The sequence below is a fragment of the Furipterus horrens genome, unplaced genomic scaffold, assembly GCF_987537825.1.
Source record: "Furipterus horrens unplaced genomic scaffold, mFurHor1.1.pri manual_scaffold_13, whole genome shotgun sequence".
NCBI classification, from domain to species: domain Eukaryota; kingdom Metazoa; phylum Chordata; class Mammalia; order Chiroptera; family Furipteridae; genus Furipterus; species Furipterus horrens.
Genome location: NW_028327183.1, coordinates 13584586 through 13610027, shown reverse-complemented (window position 1 = coordinate 13610027; position 25442 = coordinate 13584586). Strand labels below are relative to the sequence as shown.

Below are 25442 nucleotides of genomic sequence, written 5' to 3'. Positions count from 1 at the left end.
AACGAGGTGTAAAGGCAAACCATGTGGCTCCATTGTGCAGTCATATTTGGGCTTGGACATTGGCCAGAGCTGCTTGTTGCTGTGGGCCTTTCTTGAGTGCCTCTAAGTCAAGAGATGGAGGAGAAGGAGGAGGAGGAGGAGGAGGAGGAGGAGGAGGAGGGGGAGGAGGAGGGGGAGAGAAAGAAGGAGAGAAAGAAGGAAAAGAGGGAGCAGGAATGAATGACCAGGTGAGGCAGAGATGGGAAAAGGTGTGCTCAGGAGCATCTGTTCCCACGTCCCAGGCAGAGCTAAAGGAGTGTCAAGAGTCTCAAATGGGGTCACCACTACTCTAGGCCCTCTCTGGAGGGGGTGGGTGTGGAGGTGGCCCTCAGGCTATGATCTGTCATACGTGGTCTCCACTGTCCCTCCAAGATGAATTCACAGTTGCTCTAAGGGTCAGTCAGTGCTCAGTGCAGTGCGGTTACTGGTGTGGCAGGCCAGTGAGGTCACCTGAGGACCTGAGGTTGGGAGCTGCCAAAGGCCCCTTCCTGCCTCTTGACAGGCCAGGGGAGGGGCCTAGGAGTGGTAGGGAACTTGGGAGGGTGTGAGAAAGCTGACCAGGGCAGGCAGGATGGACAGTCCCAGTCCCCCTTTGGACTGGGGTGCAGGGAGTGCCACCCACAGGTCATGCTGCCCTGCCCTTTGCTTCCAGGCCGACGGGCACCAGGGCCTCCCCAGCATCACCAGAAGGTTTAGGGACCTCAGGGGAAGACCTCTCCTGGGTAGTTGAACACAAGCTCTTTGAGGAGCCAGAGAAAAAGTCTGAGTTGGACCTGTGGTCCCCGGTGACAGAGTTACATGGAGGCCTGAGCCCAGACAGAACACTAGCTTGAACTTCCCAGCATTTTGGGGGTAGCCATCCCTGAAATAGGTCCCTGGACATTTCAGGGGCCTGCAGTTTGCTCCCCAGGCGGTGAGGTCCCTGGGACCCGCCAGGAAGGGCTGCCGGGCTGGGGTGTCAGCGCTGTTATTCGAGGGCTCAGGGCCTGGTGTCCAGTGGCTGCGGCTGCAGGGGCGTGGGTCCTCAGGCCCAGAGGCGCACCGCCCCTAATAGCCCAGCTCCTCGCGGGAGTCCGCGCTGTACAGCTCGGCCAGCATCTTGAACCTGGGCCCCCAGTCGTTGAGGAAGTCGTAATCGATGTCCGAGTCGGAGGAGGCGGTGCCCAGGGAGCTAAGGGACTCCGCGACGGACTCGGAGCCCTCGTAGTCGAACAAGTGCAGCGTGTCGTAGGGCAGGCCGCTGCCGTCGTGGTCCGCCTCGTCCTTCTTCACCTCGATCACAGCGGCCATGTCCCCGGGCTCCGCGTGCGCGGCGAGGGGCGCGTGCCGCGGCGGCTTCTGCGCCTGCGCGTACACTGCCGGCGGCACGTCCCGCCGGGGGCGCGGGGGCTTGGCCCCACGGTGGCGCGCGGAGTTGAGCACCGAGACGTCGTAGCTGGTGGTGTCCATCTCGCCCCCGCCCTCCTCGTCGTAGCTAACCAGCTGCTCGTGGATCTCCAGCGCGCTCTTGCCTTGGGCCCGGGCTTGCTTCCGGAGCCGCCGCCGCAGGAAGATGAGGAGCGTGATCACTGCCAGGGAGCAGCAAGCCGTGAGAGGGGGTCGGCCGCTGGCTGCCCCCAAGCCTCGGGGTCTCCCCTGCGCCCTCCCGGCTTCCCTGGGAATTCCTCCGCCTCGCCAGCGATGCCCGAGTCCAACACTGGCCTGTTCTGGCCCAGACGCCTGGCGGGCCCCCCTGCCCCCTGCCCCGTGCGGCCCTGACCGGCTCCCACGGCCACTGGTAGAGGGTGTGTGTGGGGGGGGCGTACAGGGCGGGCCTCCCTCAGGTCTCAGCCTCATCTGCCTGCGGCCTCATCCCCTCGCTTCTCATGCCACTGTGGCCTCTGTCCCTTCTGAAGGCCAGCAGGCCAGAGGTAGGGCAGCAATGGGGAAAGGGATGGAGGTGGAAGGTGGAGAACAAAGATGCTCAGCCTTGGCTTCGCTGGCGGCTGTGACGATGGTCACGGACACCCGTGGTGCCGGCAGTCGCGGCACTCACTGCAGGAGAAGCTATCACGCTCGAGCACCTACTGTATACATGCTGGCATGATATTGGCACTTTTTCATGTTATCTCACTCAAGGTGGGTATTCATATTCCACGTCAGAGTTCGGCAAACCGAGCTCAGGGAGGCAGAGTGACTTCCCGGAGTCTCACGGTCAGGCCGGGGTGTAGATGTCGGCTCTGCTCAAGGCTCTGAGGGGTGTAGGGTGTGAGCGTCTAACCCCCAAGCAGGGGTGGACAGTGTGCTGCAGAGAGCTCCTAAAATTAGGCTCAGATCACCCCCCAGGTTCTGTCTTCAACAAACCAGGACATATACAAATTAAGTTGGGACACCCTCTTTGATCCTCGGCTTCCTTGTCTGTAAAATGGAAATGATGACTTTTCTCTGTTTATATCTGATAAGGTGGTTCTAATGTTAGTGCAATTCTATGTGTGTGGCGATGCCACTACCCTTATTGTTATTATTGTTACTCAAGGGGGAATCTGGGTCTGGACCATCTTCCACAGAAGGCCCCCAGAAGAGGAGCACACCCAGGGACCTTCTCAGGGGAGCCACTGGCAGGAAAGGCCTGGAGCAGATCATGTGTGTTCTATCCCTGTAGTGTCTACCTGAGGGTGTCCTCTGCAGGACTGGCTGGCCCCTGCCCCACCCGTGGCGGGTGAAGTGCAGGAGAATCTGCACCTCTAGGAGGAGCCCCAACCACCAGGTGGTGGCAGTTGGTGGATAAAAGTGGCTATGAGTGCCACACTGCCTCCCAGGCCCCAGAGGGAGGAAGGTCCGGGTACCCATGGTGGTAACTTGTGTGAAAATGCACCCTTTATCCACTGCCTGCTTTCCCTGTCTCACACCCTCTCTTCCTTCTGGGCTTCCTGGGAGCCACTCCCAAATAAACCACTTGCACCCCAGTCCTTGTCCAAAATGCTCCTAAAATTCCAGAGGCCCAAACAAGAAAAAAAGATATCATTGCAGGAGGATCCTAGAAAAGAAAGCTCCTGGAGATAATCTAAAGCAGAATTTTTTAAATTTTGCATTTCTTTCCAAAAGATGAACTGAACTGGATCCTCTGTTTTCAAAATAGGTTTTCTGTAAATGAATTCCGACAACAGTGCCTGGCACACAATAAGTGTTCAAAACATATAAGTTGAATGTCATATAGAAAATATTTTAAAGTGGGGAGGGGACTTGAACCCCACCTCTCTCAGTCCCCCCTTGTCCACCCCCGTCCATAGGCACCCAGGGAGATGGAGCTGGCGGTCCCATATCCAGCTGCGGCCCAGGGTGGGGTACTGGTCCAGGGCTGCGCTGGGCTGGAGGCAGGATTGGACCTAGATCCCTGGCCTCTTCCTCCTCTGGAGCAGCTCCCTCCATGTCACCTCCCCACCTTCCTGGGCACTGACCTGTGATGGTGAGAATGCAGAGGAAGATGGCTACCAGCGCCTGGATGCTGACGCCCGCCTGGGCGGCTGCTTCCTCACAGAAGGTGAACTCGCCATGCTCGTTGCACTTGCACACGGTCACGGCCAGCATGTTAGTGCTTGTGAGGCTTGGCCTCCCGTTGTCTGAGATGAGCACAGGCAGGTGGTGGACCTTGGTATGCTCCCGGTCAAACTCCCCGTACTTGACTGTGATGTTGGCCGTGTTATCTGGAAGCACCAGGGCCTCAGAGTCAGGTCGTGCTGCCTGGGGTGCCCGTCCCCCTGTCCACACTGACAGTGTGGCCTGCCTCCTCCAGCGAGTCCTCCCTGATTGTGCCAGCCCATGTGCCACAGGGGATGCTTCTGTGTCCTTTCCATCCCCTGCCTTATGTCTCAGCCATTTAAGCACAAGTATGCTCCTCCAGAGAGGGAATATTTTGGGCAGCAGCTTTGACTTAGCTTCTAAGAATGGCTTGGCCAGAATGTGAAATCCTTGCTTTCCATTTCTGTGGGCAATTGATAAGCCTGACCCCTTCTTTCTTAACTTCACTCTGATAATAGGCAAGTCTCTTTCAGCTCAAGTAATGAATGTACTATATTATTTCAAGCTTTGATAAGTAGTCAGGGGGAATATGCAATTTTAAAAAGTCTTTTAGCATCAGGCTAACTTCTGAGGCTCTTGCTGTTATCCCTGAAAATTGGTTAGAAAGTAAAAACAATGCTTAAGTTCCCGGGGCGATGAGGGAATGATTACATACAGAAATGAGAGTATCTGAGGCAGGCTGGAATAGGGACTGTGCTTTGGCCCAAATATTGGCCCTTTCTCCTAGCTCCCCCCCCCCCCCCACCTCTTTCCATTCCTCCCTATTCCCCCTTCCACATTTCTGATTCAGTGGCTTTGGACAGAGGTCAGGTAATCTGCCTTTTGCAGGTTCCCTGCAACATATCATATGCTGATGGTCAGAGGTGGGCCCAGGGATTCCCTGCTCCAGGATTTGGAGGGAGAATTTGAGCAGCTATGTAGGGTCAGCCCACTCAGAAAGCCAGCTGAAAGCAAAGGAGGCCATCTTTTGGATTTGAAATGAAAGCCGGTTACATTTCATTGTTAAATAGCCTTGTCTATTATAATTGAGAGTATGTGATACGGCCGCTGACACTTTATGGGAGAAATGAGAGATTTCTCACTGTACTCATTGAAAGCTGTAGTGGGACATTCATGCTCTCAGTGAACCCAAGACCAACAAGCTTGCCTCCTGGTCACACATGGGTGTCTTTGGGGTAGCACTTAAGCTTTCTACCCCATTGTAGACCCCCTCTGAAGTGGGATTGAGGCGGACCTCGGGGATGAGGTGATGGGTATTTTTACCACATTATTTACTAATAAAGACAGCTGAACATGGAATGGTCTCTCATTGATTGTCAGCACGCCATGTCCACCTTCCCCATCCCACAGGAGGCTGTGGCTGATCTCTGGGCATGCCCCCACTCTCAGAGACCCCACATCCCCACTTTCGTCCACCAGTTGCCATGGCTGTTTCCATAAAGGGATCCTCATTAACCATAGCTTTGTCAATCAGGGGTAGGCAGGGTGAATAGATTCACCCATGCTGGGTGAATCTATTTAGATTTAAAAGAGTTTTTTAATTTTTTCCTGAGGAAGCTGCTGAAGCTGTGGAAACCTGTCTACTATTGGCTGCTGAAATTCAATCAACTCAGCATGAACCCTGGCCTAAGCACATACTCACCGGAAGCTCTGATTGGCTACTACTGACATCACAGGACTCTCTGGGCTGTGATTCGTAGACCAGATCCTGTCCCAGGTCCTCCACCCCCACCCAGTGGTAAGTAATTATTATAACTGAATTCAGACATAGTTTTCTGTATCCTTGGCATTTTGGATTTCACATTTCTGGCTGTGACTCTTTGGGAGTGACCTCAAAGTTCCATGTCATAGAGTAATTTGTAATGTTGCTGAGCGCAGAGATTCTGTGAGGGAAAGAATCCCTTGGCTAGTTCATGAATGGAGCAGTCTGCACCCTGTATCTACTCTGTGCACCAGCATCTTGTGGGGAATGGCAGGCCATGGGGACTTGACAGCTTGGCCAGGGCACCTCTGACCATGGTACAGACCAGTACGTTATGTGGCAGAAGTTGTGTAAACTATGCCATAGCATGGAAACCCAGCGAGGGCCCGCCCCCAGTTTGTTGGCTTGGTCCTTGGCCCTTGGTCCTGGTGCTTCAGGACTTAAATAACCCCACCCCTGACTCCCTAAGAGCCAGGCTGACTACTTTCTTGCATACATACCACGATTATCCGTGAGGGTGAAGTTGCTGTCTTCAGTGCTCAGGAAAAATTTGAACTTCACGTTCCTTGGCGTTATGTCCTTGTCTGTTGCCGAGATTTGCACCACCAGCTGGAGAGTGGAAAATGGGGGATGGTCAGTGATGCTGTTGGGGTGACCTGGGGTTCAGTGATAGAGACTTTGGGTTTGACTTGACCATGGCTGCCCCTCACTTGCAACACTCACCTAAGTCATCTGCACAAAGATATTCTTTGTACTAGCCCCCTCCCCTCCACATGTTTTCTCTGAGCCTCAGTTTCTCCATCTGTAAAGTGGGGATAATGCCACCTTTTCTCAAGGCTGTTGTACAGGTTACATTAAGCGGCTGACTGTGGGTGGGAGGTGCTGCCCCTGAAGCCCGTCCCAGGCAGGCAGCACCTTGCCCTCCCCCCTGAGCCAGACTCACCTTGCCCCGAGGGGCATTCTCGCACACTTTGGGGTCGTAGGGCTGGGCGAACTCGGGGGCGTTGTCATTCTCATCCAAAACTTCGATGTGGACCTGTACAATGGATTCTTGGCCCGTGGGTTTCCCTGAAGGGGGAAAGGACTTGTCACTGCCATTGGCACAAATGACATGTGGATGGGGACTTCTGCAGGGGTGCCCTTTTTAACAGGACGAGGGGACTGGATGGTGTTCTGGATGAAAGGACTGGAAGAGATAGGGGTCATGCTTCATGCGCAAGGATGCTTGAATTATTTGTAAGAATAAAAAGATAAGTGAATTTAAAATAGTTTAATTAAATTAATTGAATTAAGTAATTAAATTAATTTGAGCAAGTAATATTTATTAAATTAATTAATTACAAAATGATTTAAAAGGTAAACAACCTAAGTGATTGATATTGGGTTAATAAGTCATACCATTTTAAAAGAATGGACAATGTGGCCATTTATCATGCTCATGTAAATTACATTTAAAAATGTAATTAAGAAAAAGATATTTTAGTACCATGAGAAAATGGGTCTGGAATAAGGTTAAGTAAAAATGCAGGATATGATTTTATACAAATATTATAAACTAACTGGAACATAAAGAGCTCCCCAAACATGGTAATCCAAAATCCACGACAATAAGACTCCTGTGACACTCGTTCAGTGTGTATTCCTTTGCCTCATTTCTGCCTCAATGGACCTGAACCTCCAGGGAGGGATCTGAGAAGCTCTATGTTAAGAGGTGACCCCTAGGGGATTCTCATTACAGGGACATTGGCATACTGTTTTTTTAGCAGTGTTTCTTAAACTGTACTGGGCATGAAATTCTGATTTCGTCTGAGGCCTGGCATTTGGCCCTTATAACAAGGTCTCAGAGGATATGGATGCTCCTGGTCTAGCCACACTTGGGGATGAAGGCTCTATAGCATCCTAGCCAAGTGGTACTTTGCTAGGAGCTTATAATACCTCCAGAGACCCACCGTGACCGATGATGCTGATTTTGAATGAATGAAGAAGGAGAAAAGGTACCCTGGCAGGCGGGGCTACTCACCAGTAGGATCCAGTTCTTTGGCTTCCACAGTCAGGTTATACCAGGGGTAGATTTCTCTGTCCAGTGGTTTGTCATTGAAAATGATTCCATCCTTGTTTATTTGGAAGAACTGGCCTTTGTCACTGGTCTTGCGGATGAAATACCTGCCCAGGGGGAGAGAGAGCCACGGCTTTCTAGTGTTCTTTCCTGAGTTGAAATTCCTGGCATGACAGGCAAGGCTCTTCAGAATCTGTCCCTTGCACCCTCCTTCATCCTCCTCTCCCTGCTCATCACACCCCACCACCCAGAGGGGTTCAGAGTAGGGAGGCGAGCCCTCTGACTTGAGCGACGTTGCCATCATCAGACTGAGGGTGACGCATGAGAGTCCATGAGCAGCACTTTCAGAGCGGAGGCGGGAGGCACTGTAATCAACTACACTGTAGCTGGGATTGCTTTATGTGATGGATGAAAAGATAGTTGGGAAAGACCCAGGAGCAAATAAAGAAGGAGCTACTGAAGAAAACTTCAGAACAGATGGAACAGAAGAAATAACAAGAGATACATAAAAGAAAACATTCCTGATCTGAAGAAAGGCCTGAGTCTACAGATTAAAAGAGGCCATTGATATTTTGCATAATTTGCAAAAGAGATCAACATTTAGGTATATCCTGTCAACACTTTTGAATTTCAAGACTATACAAAGAAATGGAAAAGAGTCTAGACAGGAAAAAAATGCATTCTTATAAAGAGAAACTAGATTTACTCCAGAAAGTCCCCATAAAAATTAAATGCTAGACCACGTTGATAGTAGATTTGGAGTGAAGTGTCTATAATCTGAGTATTATAAGAGCCAATCTAGGTGTTATGAACATAAGAGGCAAAAGAACTATAGTATTTGTAAATATGCAAGAAATCAGGAAGTATATCACCCACAAAGATGTGTCCTGAAAAATTTTTTTTGAAAACTTCCATCTCATTGAGAAATGTTTCAATATAAAGAAACAACTTGGTTTGGAAGGAATAAAAAGGAAACTATTGATTTATTGTTATACATAGGAAAGCAGTGGTGTGTGTGCGTGGGAGAGAGAGAGAGAGACAGAGAGACAGAGAGAGTGAGAGATTTTTAACTAGGAAAGATAGGTCCAAGAAAACATAATTTTACAGATGGAAGTAAATATCACTGATAAAAGTAAAAATGAATGTACTATACCCAAATATTTAGGAGAAAAAAATAGTTTGGGGAAAAGAAAAAAAATCTTTTAAGTTTGAGAAATGGAAAATGTAAAACAAGATAAAAGAAGTAAAATTAAACATCATTTATGGTGAAAAAAATGTAAATAGGTTAAACACAAAGCATCCCAGTTTAGATGAAAAAGCAAAGTCAGCTACATTGCATTTCTGAAAGACAACTTCATGCCAAATGACCTAGAAAAGTTAAAAGTAAAGGATGGAAAATTTTGTCAGGCAAATGCAGATAACATGAATCTGGGACTGACAAAGTTAACATGGAATTGAAGGCAAAATATTTAAGCTGAACAAACTGGGTAATGTCATAAGGATAAAAGTTACAAGTTGTAATGCAGGTAAAATAGTTATAAATCTTTGTTAACAGAGTAGAAACATTAAAATACACAAAATATGCTAGGAAAAAATGAACACAAATACAATTATATCAGAAGACAAGTTAAAGCAAAAATAGAAAATACCCTACCACTTACAAATGAAAAGAAAAAAATAAATCTCTTAAACACTTGGATCAATGGAGGACTAAAAGTGATCACTAACAGACTATTTAGAATAGAATCACTATAAAAACAGTAGAGCCAAAACTTATGAGATGTGGCTCAAATGGAGAGACATACTTTGTCCTTAGTAAAAGACATGACAACATAGAAACATTAACTCCTCCAAAATTGATATGTAAACACAATTCTCATTAGTATTCCAGTGTTTTTTTTTTTTTAAACCTGGATAAAGAATTTTAAAACTCATATGAAAAGTGAATGTTTTAGAGTGCATAAAATTATGTAAAGGAGCCCTGACTGGTGTGGCTTGGTGGGTTGAGCGTCCTGCCACGAAGCAAAAGGTTGCTGGTTCGAATCCTGGTGGGGCACATGCCTGGGCTGCAGGCCCTGTCCCTGGTTAGGGGTGGGCGAGAGGCAACCGATGCATGTTTCTCTCTTGCATTGATGGTTCTCCCCCTCTCTTTTCCCCTCCCTTTCCATCTCTCTAAAAATAAATAAACAAAATCTTTTTTAAAAGTTCTTAAAATAAACAAACAATAAGGGAGGGGCTTGACTTAGACGTACTAAGTTTCATTGTAAAGATGCTACAATAAAACAGAATGGCTTTGCCATGGACTAGGTGGAGCAGAGGATTCAGAAATAGATTCAGGTACACACAGGAACTTAGTATATAAGGAAGGTCAGAAAATGGTGAGTTATTTATGTGGTGCCGGCCCAGTTGGCTGCTCCTCTGGAATAAAATGAGATTGGATTAAATTCATATTTGCTCTCAAAAGTTAAGAGCCTCTAGGAAGTATGGATTAGAACTATATCTTTTGTCCCAGAGGGTAGAAGACAGGAGTCTAGCTGAGTCAGAAGAATAAGTAGTGGTGAAATGGGCATGGTATAATACAAAAAAAATTTTTTTAAAAGTCAAACACCAAAACCAGACAAACAACAAATCTGCCATTAATGGACCTTGATGTTTGTGTGGTCATGAAGAAAGGTGTGATAGGACCACATCAAACATGAGTTTGGTGAACACGAATTATTGGGAGTGGGGTTTACTGATGTTTCTTTATCAATCTTTGTGTTGTTCCTCTGTGAAATGAACACGTATTCCTCTTGTGGTTTTGGGAAGACAAATATAATAAAACATGTTTGGTGAAGAGGATTCACACACATTATCTATTTGGCTGCCCTCTTGACCATCGGATCTCCCTAGATGGGGCCTGTGGGAGCCAGGGTCCAAAGAAGAGGCCCTGCATGGCTGAGCGGCTCTGATGGCCTGTGCTAGGTGGGTGCTCAGGCAGGACAAGATCCCACATGGGTCTGTGGAAGAGCTTGGGCTATTAGTCCTGTCCCTACCATTTCCCACACACATGCTGGGAGGAGCAGGTTTCTCCTTTGAGCCCTGGTCTCAGTCCAGCAGGCAGAAGAACCCCAAGGTCAAGATCATGCTCACCCCCTTCATCACACCCTCCTTACCTGATGCTCCGCCGGGTGGCGTCAGGGTCCTTGGCCAGCACTGAGCCAATTGAAGGTTTCTTCTTGTTCTCCTGCAGCTGGAAGTGGTAGAAGGGCTGCTGGAAGATGGGGGGCTCATCCACGTCTGTGACGTGAATGGTGACGTGGGTGTTGTTTTTGGGAGGGGTGACACCCAAGTAGCGGAGGTCGATGGTGGGGTCCGTGGCCTCGATGACAAAGCTGTACTGCTGGATGTGTTCATAGTCCAGGGGCTGTGGGAGGGAAAAGTTTGGAGAGCCCCTGTTCAGAGCCAAGCATGTGGCTTGTGATCTTCATAGCGACATAGTTCTGGGATGACACCCATTTTATAGACGAGGGGCCTGAGGCCTGCAGAATGGACATTCCCAGGGTCATCAAGAGAGTGGCTGGGTCTGGCTGCCTTCAGCTGCCCCCATCCCATAATTCCACGTCAGGTGCTTTGTGGCCGCACCTTCAAGCCTGGCTCTGTGCCCGGCCCTGTTTCAAGTATTGGGGACACACAGGGATAAACCCCGGCCTTGCTCTCACGGGGATCAAAGACGAGTGGTTTTAGCCACAGCTCCTTAAGGATAAGTCTCCTCTTAAGAACCTTCACTTGCCCACTTACTACTCTCACCCCTCCAGAAGCCTATTCGAAGGCATCGGATACTCTCTCAGAACCCGACCCGGCCCTTCCTGCCACAGAAAGTTGTCCCTGCCTGGGTGCTGTAGCACTTACACCCCCGACCCTTTTTGTCCTCAGCGTCTTCCCTGCTCGCTGAGAACTGTGGCACCGTGGAGGCTGGCTGACTCCCTTGGGTGTCTCCAGTCCCTAGCACAGGGCTGGGCCAGAGACGCACTCAGGAGAGTTCTGCTGGAGGTCTGGCTTGGGCAGAAGGGTTCTGGAATGTTCCATCTGAGATGGATCATCCCTGACCCAGGGCGTCTAGTCCTCTGCATGGACATTCTGGAGGCACTTTGGGCCCCTGGCAGGACCTTCCCCTGCCTTCAGGATTCAATCTATCAGACTGCTCTGTCAGCGGCCACTGCCGATGGCCACCGATAACCCCATGGCACTCACTGCTTCCTTGTGAGCTCGGCTTTCTGCTGCAAGCACCTGTAACTCTACTGGCACTCTAGGGGCGGGTGCCCAGGGCAGGCTGGGAAGTGCCAGGGAGCGAAAGCCCCCGGGAGCAGCCTTCAGTCCACACCCCGGCTCACCCTCAGCTGCTGCAGGTCTGAGGCAGTCGTCCCCCAGGTGTCCCCAGTGGGACTGGACCCCCATTGCTCACAGCGAAAAGGTGTCTACCAAGGATCCCCACATTAGCTTCCTCCTTTTCATGTGTCGCTGCTCCTGGGGCTTCCTGGGGTCACCTTACAAATAAACAGTTTACGCGGAAATCTGCACCTCAGGGTCTGTTTCAGGGGCAGCCCGGCCTAAGGCACTGGCCCTTCTCTCCTGGCTCCCCTGTCCCAGTCTCCACGGGCATACGGCCTCTCCACCCTGACACAGACTGAACTCTGATGGCCTCTGACTTGGTAACAGCCCCTGGGCAAGTTCTGGGGATGCTGGGGGACCCCAACTGCACATCTGTTCCCATCACCCCAGGCCTGCCAACCTTCGTGGGCTTGATGATGCCCTTGTTGTGGGTGTGGTCCGTTTGGATGGCGAAGGTGTCCCTGTGGTCGCCATGCACGATGCTGTACCTGGTCATTCGGTTCTGGGGCTCATCTGGGTCCTCAACAAGCAGATAGCCCAGGGGGCTGCCCACACGGATGTCTTCGGGCACCGTAAATGTGTACGTGTCTGGTGCAAATAGGACACCCCAAAGGGCATTGGGTTAATGAGGTAGACAAGGTGATCGCCCCTCCTATTACCCTAATATATTCTCATATAGGAAATGGACATGGGATAACAATAATAATAATGTCACTAGAATTTTGGGTCCAAGGCAAAGCGATTCTGCCCTCCCTTCCTTCCTTCCTACTTTCCCACCTTCCCTCCCTCCTTCCTTCCTTCCTTCCAGCCAACTGATTATTGAGCACCTACTGTGTGCCAGGTGCTTTGCTAGGGGAGTTACTCATTGACAAGAGAGACAAGGAGATAAGTTCTGCTTCTGCCATACACAGCGAGGCCACTTCAGGAATATTGGGCTGTCCTCGGGGTGGCTGAGCCTCTGAATTATGCCTCAGCGTTGGAGGGTGCAAGGGAAGAGCCTTCTGCCTTCCTCCCCAGCCCCACCCAGGGCATGTGAAAAGCTCTTGTCAGACATTTTTGGGGAGAGTTAGTCTGTGGGTGGGGTCAGGGGGCAGTAGGACAGCCTTGGGAATGTGAGCATGGATGGGGAGCAGGTCCCCTCCCTTCACCAAAGTGACTTCCCTGGGTCTTAGGCCCGCCCTGGGGTAGGGGGAGAGGTAGAGGGACTCCTAGCTCTTTCCCTGGTGTCTCCCTGCCCCTGCCCTCCCCAGGGCCCCAGGGGAGGGGCTTACTCTTGGAGAAGATGGGGAAGTTGTCATTGATGTCCTGCAGAGTGACCAGCACGGTGGCCGTGCCTGACTCCCCCCGGAGGCCTTGGGCGTCTCGTGCTTCCACCACAATCTCGTACCTGGCCTGCTTCTCTCGGTCCAAGTTATTGTTTTTTGTGTAGACGAGTCCTGCAAAAAGTGTCCCAGCAGGAGCCATGTGACCCCGGGGGGCTTGGAGGAAGTACTGCTGTCCAGACCTCTCTACAGAGAGCACCTGGCTTGAAAGCCCCCTGGGTCATTCCAGTGTGCAGCTGAGGGACACTGGTGTCCCCCCCCCCCCGCGTCCAGGAGGCTGAAGCTGCCCGAACAGGTCGGAGCAGTACTAGCCCGGGCTGCCTGGAGCATTGTGCTGAGAAAGAGCGTGAGGCCCCTCCAGGCAGCAGCGCGGGGCCTCAGGGCCTCGGTGGCGGGGGCGGTGCTGTGCACTTGCCATCTCTCCAGGCCTGTCTTGCTCCCGAGACTCAGCGTTACAGTGTTTAAAGTGTCATTGAGTGGATAATTACAACGGGCCTCGTCCTCTCTATACATTATCCGATTCAAACTTCACAGCTACCACGCAGGATGAGTTATCAGCATTCCCATTTTTAGAGGAGGGAACCAAGGCTTGCAGGGGTTCCTTGACTTGCCTGAGGTCTTTAGAGAAGGTGAATAGAAGAGCTGGGTTTGGAAGCCATATTTGTCTGACTCTGCACCCAGAGCTGCCAACCAGCTTTCACTCCTGCCTCGTGTGTCACCGCCTGGGTCCTGACTGGGTGCCTAGAATCTGAGTCCATGTCCTGGGCACCTGTCTGCTTCCTTCTAACCTCACCAGCCACCTTGTCTTAACACGTGGTACTGACCACCTCCACAGGACAGTGTTGTTTGGTGGTTGGTGACATCTGTCAGACTGGACTTGCCTCAGCATCTGCACCTGGAATATTCTCCCCTCCCCCCAAGCCACAGGAGGGTTAGTCATACCTTTATTGTCAATGCCAAAATTTTCGCCTCCTCTCAGTATTTGGTACATGACAGTGGTGTGGTCTCCCACAGTGGGGTCATCTGCATCCACTGCGGTCAGATGGATGACCGAGGTCCCTGTGGAGAGAGAGTCCAGGGGTTGCAGCCTTGTGCCTGCCAGCCCCTCACCCCAGTCCCGTGTGAGGGCAGATGGGGCTCAGGGTGTTCCCTGAACCCACCTCCCCCAGGTCAGGAGGGAGGAGAGGCTGCTTTGTTTCCTGAGGAGCCTGCACAGGGACAAAGTGCTGGCAGGGGAGGAGGTCCTTGAAGCGTGCAGAGAGAACAGGTGGCTTTCATTGATGGGGACATGAGGGAGGGGTGCATGATTGAGGTCACAAGGAGAAACCTAGGAGAGTGAGGGGCTGCTGCTTTCCTCCTCTGGAAGGGCGGAAACAAGGGAATGGGAAGGTGCCCCCAAAGCGTGTCCCAGCTCTTTCCCCCTTGAACTTCAGGAGCCCAATACTTAGCAGGAAGGTCTGGTCCCAGGGCCTTGGCCAGGGACCCTGCACTAAGGGGATGGAAGGGAACCCCTATCCGGCACCTCCGGGGGCTTGGAGTAGAATTGAGGAGTGAAGAGTATGTAACCTCTGGAGGCCTGTTCCAGGCTGGAGACACACCTTGGGGTGAGGGCTCTAGTCCTCCCCCTCTACTACTGCATGGGCCCCAGACGTGGATTTTCCTGCCATGGTGACAGAGTTGGCATTATTCACATGTAAAAGCTACGCTCTTGTTGTATTAGTGCTGAGAGTCAGAGCAATGGTGGGGTTTGCTCTAAAGAGTAGTCACACATGTGTTTCTCTGATGGTTAAGATTCAGTCCATGATCAGGATGAGAGTTCAGTCCATGGTCAGGATCAGGGCTCAGTCCATGACTAGGGTCATCACAATCACTGCCGTGAACTGACTGAATCCTGGCCCCCGGCAGTGAAGTTGCCTTCAGGCCGAGGGTGAGGGAGAAAGAGGGGAGAGGGACAGACTGAGTACATACCCAGTGCCGACATCTCAGGCACAGATGCATTGAAAAGCCGGCGATTGAACACGGGCCACTTGTCATTCACATCATGGACTTTGATGGTGAAGCTGGAGGGAGGCTCTAGGTCCCTGTTGGTCTTCTTGTCCACCACGAGGGCAGTGAGGAGGTACTCGGAGATCTTCTCCCTGTCGAGCCTCTCCAAGGCATACACATCCCCTGTCTCCTCATTGACATTGAAGACCTTGCCAGCAAACTCTCCTCTGAGCAGGTACTTGGCGTTCTTGCTGTTCACACTTGATTTGATCTAGGAAAGGAGAGGTGCCCTAAGCTGGGAATGGGCAGTGGTGGCTGTGTGTGTGTACACACGTGAGTGTGCAAGCACATGTGTGTACATGTATACACAGGCATTTTTGTGCACATGTGTGTGGCATTGGGGTCCTAAATGAGACACGGCAAATTAAAGTATACTGGACATACAATATTATATTTGAGATGTACAACATCATGATTCAACATTTATATTCCTTATGATGTGATCACCGTGATAAGTCTAGTCACCATCTGTCACCATACAAAGTTATTATGACACCATTGACTCTTTTCCTTATGCTGTACATTACATCCTGATGACTTACTTATTCATTTATAACTGGAGGTTTTATCTCTTATTCCCCTTCACCCTTTTCATTCATCCCCCACCGCCCTCCCCTCTGACAACGATCAGTTCTTTCAATCTATGAGTTTCTTTTCTGGTTTGTGTTTTTTCAGATTCCACATGTAAGTGAAATAAGCCATATATATATATATATATATAATCTTTTTTATCCAATCATCTATCAGTGGACACCTAGGTCGCTTCTATATTACGGCTGCCCTAAAAAACGCTGCACAAACATAGGGGTGCATATGTATTTTTGAATTAATGTTTTTGTTTTTCTTTGGATAAATACCTAGAAATGGAATCACAGGGTCATGTGGCAGTTCTATATTTAGTCTTTTGAGGGCGCTCCATGCTCTTTTCCACAGTGGCTGCACCATTTATAACCCCACCAGCAGTGCACGAGGGTTCCCTTTTCTCTGCGTCCTCGCCAACACTTGTTTTTTGTTGTCTTTTTGGCCATAGACATTCTGACAGGTGTGAGGTGATATCTCATTGTGGTTTTAATTTGTATTTCCCTGATGGTTAGTGATGTTGAGCATCTTTTCATGTCTGTTGGCCAAGGAAGAGTGGGTCTTAGACAGAAAAGGGAGCTTCAGGAAGGGTGTGGTCAAGTCGCATGAGGTCTGGCCATGTCCCTTGGGATTAGGAGTCACTGGAGCCCTTGGCAGGAGCAGCATCAAGGGGGTTGTGGGGTGAGAAGCCAGATAACAGAGCGCAGAGAAGAGTCTGCGAGGTAAGGAAGTAGGGCCGGAGTGAGGACACTCTCTGTGGGTGGGTGGGAGGGAGGGAGAGAGGCAGGGGAGCAGCGGGGGGTGGCAGAGTTTTCTGGAACAGCGCTGCCGGGTGCAGGGACAGGCAGGTGGGCTCATGGGGAGGTCCTAAGGCTCAGTGGCCAAGTCACGTGATGAACCGTTAGGCTCTGTAACCTGTGGCCTGAAGGGACTGTGAGGACTCAGGAGGAGGGGCCGTCTGGGGCTCTGTGTGAGTTGCTCAGGGTGAGGATAAGGTGGTGGTTCTGAGCTTGGTTATGAGTGGGTGTGTGAGGATCCACTGGACAGGAACAATGATGGGGGATGACTCAGCTTTGATCTATTGTATTAGAATTCTACATAAGCTTTCACTTGAATATGTTTCTGTTTTCCTTCCCCTGACTTTTCTTCAATAGACTTCATGTTTAGAAAATTTTAGATTTATAGAAAAGTTGAAAAAAATAGTACAGAGAGTTCTCATTATCCTGCTACCAATTTCCCTTTTTTTTTTTTTCCCCAGGCTTTGGTAAGTTTTATTGGAGCAAAATTTCAACAAAAGGTAGTTTTTATTTACAGAGCTTATCATGTGTGGGGACAGTCCAACCCACTTGGACACAGTGAAGATGACCACTAAGCCTGTTTATGTATTTTCTTATTTTCAATTTGTATACAAAAAAATGTTTGCTTTACATACATAAAAATCCAAATACTGTGAGTGACAAATAACGCCCCCCCCTTACCAATCCCTTAACTAAATATAAAAACATCTTCAAAAACCATATAATTTAGATTGGTTTAATCTTGAAATGTAATCTGATAAGACTAAAACTAAATATTTCAGGTCCTGTACCAAGTAGGAAAATACTCGCAGGCCTTCAGGATCCTTTGACTGATTTGCATCAATAAGAGAACCTATTTTTGATGTAGTAAAAGAAATGTATTCATCTCCAATTACAATTTCAAGCTCCTGTCGGCCAACCCTGTCAGGGGAGGCCACAAAGCATCATCTTCTTTTGTAATTTCACTGCCATCAATCATTCTCTTCAGTTCTTCCGTTACACTCTTATGTACATAAGCCTCTTTTCTGATCATGACATCATTTTCATAATTGCTGTTGTTGGCATACCTAAGCTTTCCGTCCGGACGAAACTCGAACTCCAGAAACTCATGTCCAGACTTGCCCTTGTGCCCTACATAGTAGCGCAGGTAGAAGTCGCTGGCCATAGCCATTTTTGTTCCCTGAAAGCCCCTCCCTTTGTCATTAACATCTTACAATAGTACCTTTGTTATCATGAATGGACCAACACTGATACATTATTATTGACTGAAGTCCATCACTTTTGCACATTTTTCTTATTTTTTACTTAATGCGCTTTTTTCTGTTCTTGGATTCTATCCAGGACACCACATTACATCCAGTCTTCACGCTTCTTTAAGCACCTCTGGGCTGTGACAATTTCTTAGACTTGCAGTGTTTTTGGAGACCTTGACCGGGTGGAGATGTCCTGGTGCAGGATGTCCTTCTACGGCAATTTGTCTGACATTTTTCTCACAATTAGATTGAGGTTATGGGTTTGGGGGGGGGTCCTCCTCCTTAGAAATTATCACCAGAATTGGGCATGCTCTCGCTCTCTAGAGCAGGCCTGCTTGAATCTTCTTTTCGAGTGTCATTTGCTTTTTCTTCCTCCTGAGCTCCAAGGGCCCATCTTTGGTGTCTTTCTGTAACTTGCTTCCTGAGCCCATGCCCAGCTGGTTCACTTTTCCTACCTCTGTGAGTTATAAACTCTCTGTTATAAAAAAATAAAAATAAATAAAAATAAAACTTATCACTGTATTTGGACATAGCATCTTAAGGTCCCATATCTGTGGATTCAGAAGTCAGCCCCGGGCTTGCTCCCATTGCCCACCAGCTCTGTAAACAAAGGCTCTGTGTTCTGCCCTTGATAAACAGGGACTTCCTTCCCCTTAGGTGACGTCTTTGGGAGCCGGGAGGTGATCTTTGGAGCCCTGTCCTCATCCCTCCCAGTCACCCCTGTTTCTATTCAGGGTAGGGACTGCTGTGGCCCCTCTGCCCCCCAACTTAATGCCAGGTACCAGTGATGGCAGATGACGGCAGGCCTGACGCTCTTCCTCCCACTCGAAGACCCTTGGGTGAGCCCTTTAAGGGCTGCCTGGTCATGCTGCGTGTGACGCAGGTGTTTCTGCTGTTTCTCCCTGACTCATCCTTGGGGCCAGCGATTCTCTTCAGCCGGTGATTCATGGTATAATTATTCCATTTCAAAGGACGTGGGCGGTTGATGGCATTTTCCTCTAAGACAAAGTGTTGATTTTCGTGTTGTGAGTCTGGAATCTCATGCTTTCCTGGGACTGAGTTCTCCTAGGGCTCTGTCCTGGGCAAGCATCTTTCTCTATGGGTAGCCATACTAAGGGACTTAAATTTCCCAGTCATTCTTGGGAGCTAGATGAGCCCATGCACACAGTCAGTTGGCTCTCGGCTGGGCTGCAAGTGGGTTCCCCCAGCTGCTGTGGCATTTCTGATGCAAGGTCTGACTGGACCCTCCATCAAAGGGTCCGGTCCAGTCTGTTTGTCTATAACTGTAGAGCTCCTCCACCACCACTGTTGGCAGGTGCTTTGTCTAATGTGTGTTATTCTTCTAGAGTAGGGTGGGCAAACTGTTTCTGTAACAGGCCAGATAGTAAGTGTTTTCAACTTTGTAGGTCCTATGGTCTTCATCACAGCTACTCAAATACACGATTATAGCATGAAAGCAGCCACCGTGAAAGAGTGCATGGGTGTGATTCTGTTCCAATAAAACTTCATTTACAAAACCAGCTGGTGGGCTGGTTCTGCCAGCCCCTATTTTAGACCAAAAGCTCCACAAGGATGGGGACTGTGTTGTCTTTGCCCACTGTGGTTGGCACCATATTCCCTCTCATCAGTATATTGATCTATTATTTTTTTTAGCCAATCATGTTTAGAGTCCAAGAAACTGACATAGTGAGATTTTATGCACTTGAAAGAAGATTTTTTCCTCATTGAAAACTCAAAATACCTAGTCCTTCTACCTGTCCTTGTGTATGAAATTCCACCACTAGAGCCATTCTTTTCAATTTGAATGATTGGTTTTGACATCAATAACAATGTGACATAGTAAGACAGTTCAGTCATCACTCTTAGTTCTAGGAAGGTGGCTGGGGATGAACAAGTTTTTAAAAAGATGGATGTAGGGAGTTGGAGCCCTGGAGAGCAGGCTTGTGTTAGGTGCCTTGTTGTGGATGTCGTAGAATCTGGGGAGTTGTGTCGGGTGACAGAAAACTAAGGAGGGATGGTCTGAGAGAAAGGTTTTTCTTTTGAGGAAGTTCAAAGGCCTAGACCAGGGCTGGCAAACTGTGGCCTGGATGACTAAGTTGATCACCAGCGCAGTTGTGCAGAAGGCCGCTCAGGTTTCCCAGACTTCTCAGGTGGGAAGATTTGTGGCAGACTTGGCTAGTTCTGCCCTAACTCTGGACTGGTCTTTTCAGCCTGTGCATGGGGTGGCCCTTCCACCGGTGATATCTGGTCCCCAGACAGAGATCGAAGAGCAAATTGGACCATAGCTTTCACCATCATTTCCACCACAGCCACATCACTAACACTACATTACCAACACCATGTCACCATGACCACCATCACTGTCACAGTCACTACACCACGACCACCACCACTGACTTCCTCTTTTGATATCCACCACCATTATTACCACCTTCCTCTTCCCCCTCACCATCATTACCACCATTATCATCACCACCACCACTCTGACCTTCCTCTTCATTATCACCACCATCACCATCATCACCACCTCTGTCACCACCATGTCACTACCACCATCACCTACATGATCACCACCACCACCTTCCTCTTCCCCATCACCATCATTACCACCGTTATCATAACCACCACCATCACTGTGACCATCCTCTTTATCTCACCATCATTATCATCATCATGACATCACCTTTCCCTTCATTATCTTGACCACCACCACCACCACTACATCTACCACCCCCAACATCTCTGCCACCAGTGCCATTACCCTCACAACTGCCATCCCCACCCCTGCAGTCACTACCATCTTTATCACCACCACCATCAGCATGGGCCACCTGCTGCCGAGGCCTCTTCCACTCTGGGCCTGAGCCTTACCTTGCCCACATAATGGGGCAGCGGGGTGTCTTTCTCTTCATCAATGTGCATTTGATTCCAAATCCATTCTCTCTTCTGGCGCCGGTGGGTGGGCAGCATACTGGGACTGTCCAGCTGGTCAGGGTTAGTGCTTGTGGCAGCTGCTGTCAGCAGGCCTGGGCAGGTGCCCACTGCAGCCAGTAGTATCAGGGGCAAGTGCATCTTCCGAGGAGGCACGGACCTGGGGAAAGAGAGGAGACACCATCAGGGCATGTTGGTGACTGCCCGTGTGAGGGCGCAGCTCCTAGGGACAGCTGAACTCCCCTCACATGTTCACCCCTTCATCCTTCACCCTCTGCTGAACCAGACTCTGTTCCTGCCCCAGAGAGCTCCAGGTCTGGGAGGGGAAGGCAGACACAGGGAGAATTTAAGCGTCACGTGCTCGTGTGGAAGCAAGCGCAGGTGGGAGCCGGGCCCAGAGGGGGCTGTCGGGAAGGTTTCCTAGAGGAGTGGGTGGTGCTGATGCTGACGGTTGCTCCCAAAGCCCTGTGCAGCGGGCACCCAGTTACCCTCATTTTATACCCGAGAAAGCCAACATACAAAGGAGTTAAGTTCATGTCGGAGTACCTGGTGGGGCAGACGACGGAACCCAGCTAACATTGACCTAGCACTGACTGTTTGCCTGATGCTGTTCAGGCACTTCGTGTTATCCTGTTTAATTCTCCCCATTACCCTCAAGGTGGCTACAGTTATAATTCTCATTTTGCGGGTAAGCTGAAGAACAGAGAGGTTTAGCAACATTTCTGAGATCGTTTCAGACTATAAGCAGCAGAGTCGGGAGGGCCCCCAAATCAATGTTTTTCCCACTGCTCTCTTTGTTTGTTTGTTTATTAAAAGTTGATGTACAATGTTAACTTAGTTTCAGGTGTACAACCCAGTGATTAGACACTTATATAAATTATGAAATGATCACCCCCAGTAAATCTGGTACCCATCTGACACTACTCAGAGTTATTACAATATTATCAACTATATTCCTCATGCTGTACTTTACCTGCCCATGACTATTCTGTGACTACTGATTTGTACTTACTCATCTTTTCACCTTCTTCACCCCCCAAAAAACGCTTTCTGTCTGGCAACTGTCAAAATCTCCTCTGCATGTGTGAGTCTGTTTCTGTTCTGCTTGTTTATTCTGTCTTTTAGATGCCACATATGTGTGAAATCATATAGCATTTGTTTCCCCTGTCTGCCTTATTTCACATCACACCATAGCCTCCAGGCTCATCCATATTGTTGCAGATACAAGGTTTCATTCTTCTTCTTCTTCTTTTTTTTTTTGCTGACTCATATTCCATTGTATAAATGCACCAGTTCTTTTTTATCCTTTCACTCTATTGATGGACACTTAGGTTGCTTCCAGATCTTGGCTATTGAAAACAGTGCCGCAGTTGCTCTGACCTGTGTGGCTCCATTGGTTGAGCATTGTCCTGCAAAGTGAAAGGTCACTGTTTCGGTTCCCAATCAGGGCACATGCCTGGGTTGTGGACCAGGTCCCCTGTTGGGGTGCATGTGAGAGGCAGCCGATTGATATTTCTCTCACGCAACGAGATTGCTCTCCCTGTCTTTCTCCTTCCTGTTCCCTCTCTCTAAAAATAAAATAAATAAAATCTTTCAAAAAAAAAATAATGCTGCAATGAACATATGGATATATATGTCTCTTAGATTTAGTGTTTTGGGTTTCTTCAAATAAATACCCAGCAGTAGGATTGCTGGGTCCTTCTTTATCTCTTGTTCTAGCCTTTGTTTTAAAGTTTATTTTGTCTAGTATAAATATTGCTACCACAGCTTTTTTAAATTTCAATTTTCATGAAATGTTTCTTTCCATCCCTTTACTTTCAGTCTGTGTCTTTCGCTCTGAAGTGAGTCTTTTGTAGACAGGCTGTAGAAGGATCTTGTTTTGTTATCCATTCAGCCATGGGATGTCTTTGAATGGAACACTTAATCCATTTGCAGTTAAAGTAATTGTTGATGTGAATTTATTGCTCTCTTAGTTTTGTATTTTGATTTTTTCTTCTTCTTAAAGAAGACCCTTTACCATTTCTTATAATACTGGTTTGGTGATGATGAACTCCTTCAGCTTTTTTTTTTTTGCCTTTTAGTTCTAAATGATACCTTGGCTGGGGAGAATATTTGTAGGTGTAGGTCCTTACTTTTCCTCACTGAATATTTTGTACTGGTCCCTTCTGGCCTGCCAAGTTGCTATTGAAAAGGCAGCTGACATCTTATGGGAGTTCTGTTGTGGGTAACTAACTGCTTTCAAGATTCTCTCTTTATCTTTAACTTTTAGCATTTTGATTATGATGTGTCTTGATATTGGTTTCTTTGCATCCACCTTGTTCAGGACTCTCTGAGCTTCTTGGACATGTATGTCTTTTTCTTCACCCGGTTAGGAAAGTTTTCTGTCATTATTTTTTCAAATAGGTTTTCAATCCTTGCTCTCTTATCTTTTCCTTCTGGAACCCACATGATGTAAACATTGGCAAGCTTGAAGTTGTCCCAGAGGCTCCATACACTATCCTCATTTTTTTGGTATTCTTTTTGCTTTTCTGATTGGATGTTTTCTGCTTTCTTATCCCCCGCTTCATCTACTCCACTGTTGATCCCTGGGGCACCTGACAGGAGCTACAAAGTGACCTGCAGATGGCTGCTACTTGTGCTGGGTTTGGAGGTGCCTGGGAGAGCCAAGCTATGAACCAAGGCCGGCTGCCCCTAGTGACAGGCCTGGGGCCACTTTACAAGAAGTAAAGGGCATGCTGAGGCCAGAAGCTGCTTGTTTGGGATTTTTGAACCTCTGAGAGATTTTAGGAAATTCTGCAGCTTGAGCCAAGATAGGCCTTTGTATGGAAATGGCACTAGAAGTGGCTTGGGTCTGCTGCAAGTTGGGTGGGGTGGAGTCTCAGGGAATCTCCAGGGCAGCGCAAACAGTGTGAGCCAGGTTGATGGAAATTTAGATATGATGCCCGCCTGCCAGCTCTATGGGAGAGGAGGGCTCAGCAAAGGAACAATGGCCTCTACCAGCACTTCTGTCTGGGAGAAGGCTGCCCCTCCAGCCCCTGCCATAATGCCAGACATTTCAGTTCCTTCTTATATGTTACTGGTGCCTTTTGAGCTGCTGCCCCAGCACTAGAGCTCAGTGCAGCATTATTTATAATCGCCAAGTGCCCTTTAGTAGATGAGTGGATGAAAAAGCTGTGGTACATTTTCACAGTGGAATACTACTCAGCTGTGAAGAAGAACAAAATCTTACTTTTTGCCACAACATGAATGGATCTGGAAATTATTATGCAAAGTGAAATAAGCCAGTCAGGGAAAGACAATACCATATTATCTCACTTATATGTAGAATCTAATTAACGAAATAATTTAACAAACGAAATAGAGACAGAAGCATAGATACATAGGGGAGGAGTGCTGGGGGCTGGATGAAAAAGGATGAAGGGATTAAGCAAAAAAAAAAAAAAAATATATATATATATGACACATAGACACAGACAACAGTATGGTAACAGCCGAAGGAAAGAGGGGTTGGGGGAGGTGGAAGCGGGCAAGGGGGGGATAAATGGGGACAGAAGGAGACTTGACTTTGGGTGCTGAGCGCATGATGCAGGGTACAGATGATGTTTTATTGAGTTGTACCATTGAAATCTATATGATTTTATTAACCAATGTCACCCCAATAAAAAAGAAAAAGGAACTCCTTCTGTCTCCCTTAGCCCCAATTCCTGCTGGTTTTCACAGCCAGAAGTTATGGGGGACTCCTCTTCCTTACACTAGGATTCTGGGCTGGGGGGCCTGGTCTGGGGTCGAGACCCCGTGCTCCTTGAGGGGGGTGATACCTCTGTAGCTGAGGTGTCCCTCTCAATTTTTAACCACCACACATGGATGTGGGACCAGCCCCTTCTGCTCCCCCTCCCCGCCACCACCTTGCGGTGGTTTCTTCTTTACATCCTTAGTCATAAGACTTCTGTTCAGCTAGATTTCAGGTGCTTCTAAATGAGAGCTGTTCTGTAGTTCAGAAGTAATTTTGATGAGATTGGGGGAGGATGCGTGTACTGCATTTACCTGCTATTATCTTGAGCGGAACCTGCCGTTCTCTCTTGTCCCAGCAGCTGCTACGGTGTGGGATTTTAAGGCTCCTCTAAACAAACCTGTGCCCTGCCAGCCCGAGCGCCCCTGTCCGTGGCAGCACTGCTTTGGTGCTGTCTTAGAAGGCTCTTAGGAAACCAGATGTCCTCACCTGGAAGGTCAGGCCTCACCCCAGAACTCACTGGAGAGGATCAGCTTAGCAGCAGTCACACAGGCAAGGGTGAGGCAGGGTGTGGGTTGAGAGGCTGGGCTCACAAGACTGGCTTCATTACTTTCGGGGCCCAGTGCAAAGTTTAAATGTGGCGCCCTATGTTTAAATGTTATTCAGAATGTTAAGAGTGAGACAAAAGAACACGAACCCAAGCACAGGGGCCTTGCAAGCGCAGGGTCCCCACCATTGCCCAGGCGCACGCCCTTGAAGGCAGCCCTCAGATCAGCCTGGACTGGGACCAGAGGTCACCCATCAATGGGGGCCTGGCTTCATCCAGGATTCCAGGAAGTGGGATCTCCCCACTGTCCCACAGTGGGTGGGAGCTCTGACCTTGGCTATCACTGTGCCCTCCGAGCCTTGACCCCGTCCGTCCTCCCCTGCTGGGTCCCTGTGTCACTGACCTGTGGCCCCTGGGATGGTTCAGGGGAAGAAGGCGGGCGGGCGGTAGTGGGACCAGTGCTCCTGCCTGGAGAGATGCAGACCCGCAGGGTGCTGGATAGGAGGCCTCT

At 49.0% G+C, this 25442-nt stretch overlaps 1 protein-coding gene and 1 pseudogene across 1 annotated transcript; both read right to left on the bottom strand.

Moving 5' to 3' along the window:
• Positions 1-191: 191 nt before the first annotated feature.
• On the bottom strand, positions 192-25442 carry CDH5 (cadherin 5). Its single transcript, XM_090260254.1, has 12 exons — positions 25335-25442; positions 20595-20814; positions 15017-15305; positions 13991-14107; positions 12998-13162; positions 12127-12314; positions 10511-10761; positions 7320-7462; positions 6243-6367; positions 5800-5908; positions 3477-3722; positions 192-1607 (listed from the first exon to the last, which is right to left on the bottom strand). The coding sequence occupies exons 2-12, from the start codon at positions 20793-20795 to the stop codon at positions 1087-1089; spliced, it is 2355 nt and encodes a 784-aa protein (XP_090116380.1). The 5' UTR covers positions 20796-20814; positions 25335-25442; the 3' UTR covers positions 192-1086.
• Positions 17197-17654, bottom strand: LOC149994043 (protein mago nashi homolog 2 pseudogene; annotated as a pseudogene).